The 8,842-nt window shown below is 36.1% G+C and overlaps 1 protein-coding gene across 2 annotated transcripts in view; it reads right to left on the minus strand.

Annotated features, from left to right (window-relative positions):
* The window catches only part of RNF17 (ring finger protein 17), a 124,117-nt gene that overhangs the window by 101,811 nt on the left and 13,464 nt on the right, over positions 1-8,842 (minus strand). For both annotated transcript variants that reach the window (XM_003796695.1, XM_012809497.1), the window contains exons 5-10: positions 8,320-8,400; positions 6,724-6,824; positions 5,911-6,082; positions 3,264-3,340; positions 2,928-2,999; positions 1,268-1,572 (exon numbers count right to left, since the gene is read on the minus strand). In XM_003796695.1, the coding sequence (XP_003796743.1) occupies positions 1,268-1,572; positions 2,928-2,999; positions 3,264-3,340; positions 5,911-6,082; positions 6,724-6,824; positions 8,320-8,400 (808 nt within the window). The remainder of the gene's footprint in view (positions 1-1,267; positions 1,573-2,927; positions 3,000-3,263; positions 3,341-5,910; positions 6,083-6,723; positions 6,825-8,319; positions 8,401-8,842) is intronic.

An 8,842-nucleotide genomic window follows, 5' to 3' on the forward strand; every position in this document is an offset into this window, starting at 1 on the left:
ATGCCATGGCACTCTACCTAGGGGGATAGCTTGAGGCTTTTTCCAAAAAAAAAAAAAAAAAAAATACCCACACTGAGAAAGGGATAAAAAGGTAAATACCTTTTGTCACCATTGAAGTGACAGCTGAAAGAAATGCTATAAATTTCAGAAATACTTTTGCCAAAATGGGTCAAAACTTTTAACATTAGAAAAGAGTAAGTTTCAGTTATCAGTAAAATTCATTTTACTCACTGCCTCACAGCAGATGAGATTACTATACATATAACAAACACCACTACACCAAAGTCTGACAGTTGTTATAGTACCTGCTTTTGATCCCAAAGGAACAGATGAGTTTTTCTGAAGAGGCTTTTTTGGATATCTAGGTGTCTCCACAGGATAATCTGTGAAGTATGCTTCATCAAAATAAGAAATAAAGACAACTGTACTAATTATGTTAAAGCTGATAATGGTATGCTATTGTTTAAAAAGCTGTGCTTGAAGTGGTAAAATATTGGAATGGCAAGACCCCTTCTTGTCAGTAGGTCAAGTCATGACAGGTATCTTAAATCATTAATATACCAGTTATAATAATATGATGGAAAGGAAAAAAAGAGTATGTCCTTTCTTCACAATGTCATTCTGGAGAGTCAACCAATAAACCAATAAAACAGACAATGAAAGGAAAGGAATAAAAGCCAATCTTGAAAATGATCCTAAAGAAGACAATTAATACAAAACTAAATAGAGTAGTATCTCACTCCCATGTTGATGGGGAGAATACCAACACTGGAGAGCTGATGAAACAACTGTGATGTGTTTAAATGTTATACAATAGATGATATTTTACTCATGACAGTTTATCTTAGAAAACATTAAATTTCTAAGATCTAAGAGAGGTTATTTTTTGTAACCTCATAAATGCGAGTTGTTCTTAACTCAGAGACAAAAGCAGTAAAATTACTTTCACAAATCACATCTCTCTTTTATTTGTATCTTTTACACAAGGTTTACATGTGGAATACTAAGAAAGCCAAATGCCCTAATTAATATTAAATTTACACTTGAGAGGGTAGCTATACTCATATTACTGCATTGAAAATAAAAATTACCCTACTACTGGAAAATGTGAGAGTAGGGGTATGGAATCACTAGGTTTTAACTTATAATGAAGAATAAGATTTTAACAGTGGTATGTTTCTGTTAAATGCATGGAACAAAAAGGTACCAATTCTTTCTAATTACAGGTAAAAGATTTTCTCTCCCCTGCTTTTATATTTTCACTTACTTTCCAGGTTTTCTTCAATAATTTCTTCAATTATCACATCAGGGCTAGATCCCATTTGAGGAAACACAGCAATGGTTTTAGGGGATGCCATTGCAACAACTTCTTTTTGTGGCTGGAAGTTTTTTGCTTCTAAGTGAACATCACTGGTTTCCTGTTGCAAAGGAGGTGGTGGTGTCTCATTGGTTGAAACAGACATGTCAGCCTTTTTTTGTTCTAGTGATGGGCATGTATCATAACAAGAGAGTTCTTTTTTATTATATTTCTTTTGAACATCCTGTCCAATCTCATTTTCTTGAGGATAACATCTGTTTATGAATACAGAGATATATGGCTATAAGCATAGAAGTATATGGTGCAATCCCTAAGCAAATCACTCTAAACTTTTGCTGAGTCTTATAATTACCATTAATCTGAATCCTTTGGGTATGATTATTCAATAGCCACCAACCCACAGCTAATTATACATGCATTCTACTCCATATTTTTCTATTTTTTCCATACATCCAGACAGTTTTGGGCTGTCAAATCTAAGTACAGAAATTTTACACAATGAGACCAGACTGAGCAAGAGTGAGACCCTATATCTACTAAAAAAAAAAAAAAAATTAGCCAGCTATTGTGGTGGGCAGCTACAGTCCCAGCTACTTGGGAGGCTGAGGTAGGATGATAGCTCGAATCCAGGGGAACTAGAAGTTGCTGTGAGCAACTGATGCCATATCACTCTAGCTGGTTTTGGAAACTCTTGTCTCAAAAAAAGAAAAAGAAAAAAAGAAAGTCTCATTCTGTTGCCTAGGCTAGAGTGCTGTGGCTGGTCTTAAACTCCTGAGTTCTAGGAATTCTCCTACCTTGACCTCCCAGAGTGCTAGGATTACAGGTGTGAGCCACTGCATGTGGCTTAAATTTCTGTTTTTTATAGATCACCTGGTCTAGGATTTGTTTGAGCAACACAAATGGATAAAGACAAGGAACACTAGCCACACATGCCTACTAAGAACTTGAAATGTGGCTAGGGCAACTGAGGAACTGAATTTTAATTTTATTTGGTTTTAGTTTCTGCCCAAATTTAAATAGCCACACGTGGATAGGGGTTACCATACTGAACAGCATGAATCTAGAAAATAAAGTTCCGACACCATCAGACAGCATATGAAGTCTTTAGGACTTAGTTTATGTATCCTCAGGGACATACAGAATGGAACTATACATGCAGTCCCCTGAACGTAGCATGCTGTTTGACAGCCTATATATTTCTTTATGTCTACTTTCCTTTTGTTCTCCTTTCCACTTGCTACTCATTTTTCATAAAATCTCTCTCCAAGTACCCTGTTATCCCAGGAAGAACTGATTGTTCCCTTCTCTTGCACTTTCACTAAATTCTGTACATAGAAATTATACATTTTTCTACATGTGATCTTAGCCAAAAGGCCAAGTGACTATTATTGTTTACACATCTTCCTCTTATTATATTTCTGACATATGTGTCAATATCTAGGGTGTCAGTTCCTACCAATGATCAATGCTTGCTGACCCTTCTAGACCATTTAAAAAATATTACAGAATTTATAGAAGCTGTTTGCCATTTACATTATTTTCATCAATTTTTTTACATCAACTTTTCTGTCTCCATCAGATACTAATGGTATGTTACCATTATACTTACTTTGAGTCCACAAATTCAATCTTTCCCATATTGTTGAACATACAGATGATCTCACTGCAATTCATATTCAACCTAAAATAAAAAATTAGTATACAAGTTCCAACATAAGTTTCTCATTTTCTCTAAACAAAAATTCAGTTGATGACAGTAAAATAGTTAATTGAAAAGAAAACATTTAAGTAACTTTCCAGTTTATCATAAATCACACTTACCTTAATTTGCTTGCTAACTTAGGAAACATCTGTGACCCAAATTTTCAATCTGCAATTGCTTGCTCTTTTAATAAATTTAGGGTCTAACACATCTTTATGGTCTCCTGAATTATGGCCTACTCACCTGGGAGAGCTCCTTAGTTTTAGAGAGTTAACTTGTGACAATTCACTATCTAATGTTAACTTCAACGTCCGGATAATCTAAAATCAAAAAAGTAGTGTTATTTCATGTGATTTTGATTTTGTCACAAATATTGGGGAAACAGTAAGATTTCAGAAGGAAAATTATACTTTTTAGGTATTTCACTAATTTTTAATACATTCAAGGTTTGGCTCGGTGCCCAGAGCCCAGTGGTTAGGACGCCAGCCATATACACTGAGGCAGGCAGGTTCAAACCCGGCCAGGGCCAGCTAAACAACAATGACAACTGCAACAAAAAAATAGCTGGGCATTGTGGCAGACACCTGTAGTCCCAGCTACTTGGGAGGCTGAGGCAAGAGAATCACTTAAGCCCAAGAGTGTGAAGTTGCTGTGAGCTGTGACGTCACAGCACTCTACTAAGGGTGACATAATGAGACTCTGCCTCAAAAAAAAAAAAAAAATACATTAAAGGCTTGATTTTGGGCACCCAAAGCATAGGATGCAAGTAAGTACTTATGACTATTTTCCCTAAAGTAGTTTAAAATATTTTGGAAATAACGTATTAAAAGATAACAAGCCTGGGCCACGCTTGGTGGCTCATGCCTATAATCCTAGCACTCTGGGAGGTTGAGATGGGTATATTGCTTAAGCTCAGGGTTTAAGACCAGCCTGAGCAAGAGTGAGACCCCATCTCTACTAAAAATAGAAAAATTAGCTGGGTGTTGTGGGAAGTGTCTGTAGCCCCAGCTACATGGGAGACTGAGGTCTGAGGATCCCTTGAGCTGAAAAGTTTGAGGTTGCTTTGAGCTATGACGCCATGGTGTGGGGGTAAGAGGCTAGGTATGGTGCCTCATGCCTGTAATCCTAGCACTCTGGGAGGCTGAGATGGGAGAACACCTGAGGCCAGGGATTCTAGACCAGCCTCAGCAACATAGTAAGAGTTCGTATCTACAAAAAATAAATAATAGCCAGGCATTGTAGTGTGCTCCTGTAAGTCCCAGCTACTCAGGAGGCAGAGGCAAGAGGATCACTTGAGTTTAAGAGTTTCATGTTGTAGTGAGCTATGATGATGCACTCTAGCCTAGGCATCAAGAGCAAGGCCCTGTCTTGAGAGAAAAAAAAAAAAAAAAGATGACAAAACACACTAGCGACCAGGTGCAATGGCTCACTCCTGTCTTCCAAGCATTCTGGGAGGCCAAAGAGGATGGGTTGCCTGAGCTTAGGGGTTCTAGACCAAATTGAGGCAGAGTGAGAGCCTGTCTCTAAAAAATAGTCAGGCACTGTGGTGGGCACCTATAGTCTCAGCTGCCAGAGAGGCTAAGGCAAGAAAATTGCTTTGAGCCCAAGAGTTTTAGGTTGTTGTGAGCTATGATGCCATGACACTCTACTGAGGGTGACAAAGTGAGATTCTGTCACAAAACAAAACAAAAAAACTTTAAAAGACCCTAGCTAACAGAAGGTACAGAGAGCTACAGAAAAAGAGAAAATTCTCATCAGATCCATTCCACACCTGTGTTGCTGTCTTCAAATGTTTTCTCTTTTGCTCTATTTTCCTAACTCAACTAAGCAGAATGAAGACCAAATTTTATGACTTTTTCTCCTCTAGTGCCTCATGTGTAATACACAGAAAACGACTCTCATTTTTTTTTACAGACAGAATCTCACTTTATTACCCTCGTGAGAGTGCCGTGGCATCACACAGCACACAGCAACCTCCAACTCCTGGGCTTAGGTGATTCTCTTGCCTCAGCCTCCCAAGTAGCTGGGACTACAGGCATCTGCCACAACGCCCAGCTATTTTTTGTTGCAGTTTGGTGGGGCTGGGTTTGAACCTTCCACCCTCGGTATATGGGGCCAGCGCCCTCCTCACTGAGCCACAGGCCCTGCCGGACTATCATTGTTTTTAAAACTATAGTTCAGGGAGGCCCGGCCAATTCCCTTTCTTTCATTTAATGTTAGAGACTTTTGGAGCAAAGTAAACCAATGGCTTCTATACTTCAGTACGAGTATTTGAATACCTATGGGAAATGAGATCCTGAGGGGTCAAAGATGACTAAAGCAAGATCTGCCCTTACAGAGTGAGGCAGAAATCAGCAAAGAGGACATGTGATTAACCCTGTCCAGTCAAACTATCTTACAAGAAACATACTTGTACCAATTCTCTCCCTTAGACACATGATTAAATGATAGGAGACAGCTGAACCAACTTGTCTCTTAACTTGCACTGAAAAAGGGGTAGGAAGAGAAAAACTTGAATGTGACCTCAAATTACATTGTTAAGTCAAGAGTTGACAGTTACTAAATTGTTTATGAGAAGAAAACAGTCTCATCTAGTTTCTCATTGTTATTTGGACTCATTTTTTAACCAGGTATCCTAGAAACCTCAAATTTCACCTCAGGGTCACCTGTTACAAAGATTTTATTATACTATTTCCCTAAGAGGTAAAAAATAGAAGGTCATACACATTTTATAACGTTTGTCTTAGATTCCAAACACCTAAGAATTTTAAACTGATGACAGTACAGTTTAGGGTAATCTGAAAAACAAATTCTTCTTAATTTTTAAAAATCATTCTAAAGCACATAAAATAAGCTTTAGAGACATTCACACTGTAAAGTATTAAATTACCTGGTTAAGGTCACAATATGGTCTTAGAGAAGGTGCTGATTTTAACTCTCTTGCTATCTTCATAGCTGCATCCAAATCATTCTTTTTCTCTTCAATGTAGCTTTTAGTCATTGTTAAATTTGATAGATAATCATCTGTATTTCTTACAAGTTCTTCGCACAGGTTCTTTTTCCTTTATTTAAGATCTCAAAGTTACTGTGCAGTGTTTCATAAATGTTTATATATAAATTTATAAGTAACAGTATCTTTTACTAGTTGATGAACTTAACATATAAAAAGAAAAATGAGGTATTTAATTGAACTGAAATGTATTATACTTAAAAGCTATGTATACATAATTAGAGAAAAAGCAAACTTTGTAGAAGGCAAGAGATTATAGGCAGAGACATACAATAAACCATCTAAAACATGGAGGAGAAATTAAGACATATAAAAGAAGCTGTTTATACTGGTGAATTGAAAAAGCCACAATCAGGCCCAGGCAGAATTCATGCTCAGAAAACACTTGAGAAAACCTTAGGCTTCACCTTAGGCTGATAAACGTAGTTTCCAGTTGTTTCAGAGTTACTATTAAAAACAGGCCAAATTCTATACCTCCTACTATACCATACTATACACTCTATTGACTCCATATGAATATTTAAATACACTAACTATAAGCAAATCAAGACAAAGACAATTAGTTTTGAGACCAGAAGGCAAATAGCCAAACAAAGGTACAAAATTTTTTCATTTTGACGTTCTAAAAACAAAGGAACAAAATGACGTTAATGTTAAAAACTCTTCCTTATGTCTATACTTTTTAGTCATTACCTGGAATCAAGACAAGCAAAAAGTTGGTCAAATTTTTTCTCCACAACCCCTATAACACTTTCTGTCTCCTTTCTTGTTTGATTCTGTGTATGTTCAAGCATCTGGGAAAAATACAAAGATTTTATTTGGAATTTTTGTTTTGTAGAAGTTGTAGAATTTTCAAAGTAAAAGGTACTTTCTAGACTTTTCAAAATAATAACATGAGGTAACTAAAATGATAATAGAATAAGCTGTAAGGTTCAACTTTAAATCCTGATACTTTTCAGCAAGATCACAACTTGGTGTTCTTTACTGATAATGTGCTTATAAAATCCACTGATAAGTTTTCTAAACTTTTTTCTTATCCCCTTTTTTCACTACAGTAAACAAGTCATTTTAGACAGTTCAATTTCTCTTTTGCAGGATTCTCTAGATTTAAAAAAAAACATAACTGAGAAATCATACTTGAATTAAAATGTTAACTATTCCACATATCTCTCTGTATTTTTAAACAGCTTTAAGTACTGCTGCTTAGGATCCATGACCCCTTTTTTTCCTTCTAATTTCTCCCTTCTACAATGGGAATACCTATCCCATACCTGTTTCATCAACATATTTAAGAAGCAAATAAGCTGTCTGGCTTCACAGGCTCACAGCTGAGGGGAACTGTGCAGGAGGATGAATCATATTTTGGGTCACCCCTATACCTGACTTAGAAGATATTGATATTTAGATAAAAATTTATACTCAGAATTGATCTGGAATGGGTTAAGATTTGGGGAAATGCTGAGAAGTGGCAAATGTATTTTGCACTAAGAAGGATATAAATGTTAAGGGGCCAGAGGGTGGTCTGTTTTGGGTTATATTATATACCCCCTTCCCAATTCAGACAATGTTAAGCCCTAACACCCAATTAGTTTACCACTGATTTGTTTTTCTCCACTATATCTAGTACTTATGGCTAGCTATTTATCACCACAGATAGCATTCTTTTTCTCCTTTTCTCAAAAAAGTTTTTTTTCTCTCATAATTCTATTTTGTTATTTTTGTCAAATTTCATTATAAAATGACATTTGATGGGGACTTTTAGCCAACCAAAAATGTTCTGTCCTTCTATGCAAAAACAAAACAAAATACAACAAAATCAGCTACAGCAAAACAGCTATAACCTTTTGAACTACTTTACTGTAAATTTGTTGTTGCTGGGCACTGAGAAGCTTGTTTCTTGTTACCAAATTAGTGAGTCTCTCTTTGGGGTTGAGGGTGGGGCACCACGTAAAGCAGGGATAAGAGAGAGAAAGGCTCTCTCAGTTGGGGGATATAGCCAAATAATGAACAAACGTTGGAAAGATGAACTGCAACAAAATTTAGCTCATAGCAAGCAAGAGTCTATGCTTCCTTAATGAAGTTCCAATTTCCCTAGGTTCTTAGTACAGCAATGCTATAAGACCAATCTTGTAGGCCATGGCAAAAGTTTTCTCTTCTTTTCATATCTCTATTATTAGAGTATCATGCTTAGTGCTAAGTTCTAACTTCAACGGTAATACATCCAAAGGTATATATTTAAAGAGGACATGCTGTACTTCATTTTAGAATTTAATCATTCAAAATGCTTACTTTTACAGCAATACTTAATTGTTCAAAATTATAGCCTGCTATCTTCAATGCTTCATCAATTTCTTCAGCAGTTTTAATCTCCTTAGGAGGGAGAGGAACCACATATAAATATAAAACATAAAAATAGATGCTTAGATACATTATACTATAGTTACAAAAAGTTTAAGCTATCATTTTGGCCCCAAAGCAACACAGACACACTACAGAAAACTGAAAGCAAGTAACAAAAATAACACTTATACTGCTTACCCCCAAACAAAAAACATTCACATTTTAGAACTCTGATTATAGTAGTCTAGATTTTTTCATAAAGACATCTTTTAAAAAAGAAAAATACCACACAGTATTATACCCTGTAACCATTTTTCAACTTAAAACTATTGGACAATTTATTATTGCAATAAGATGGGTGGAGGGTGAGTAATTGGTGGGACCATACCTACGGTGCATCTTACAAGGGTACATGTAAAATTTACTAGGTGTAGAATATAAATGTCTTAAAGAAAATGCCGGCTCGGCGCCT

The sequence above is a fragment of the Otolemur garnettii genome, unplaced genomic scaffold (genome assembly GCF_000181295.1).
Source record: "Otolemur garnettii isolate 467f Iridium unplaced genomic scaffold, OtoGar3 scaffold00106, whole genome shotgun sequence".
Taxonomy (NCBI): domain Eukaryota; kingdom Metazoa; phylum Chordata; class Mammalia; order Primates; family Galagidae; genus Otolemur; species Otolemur garnettii.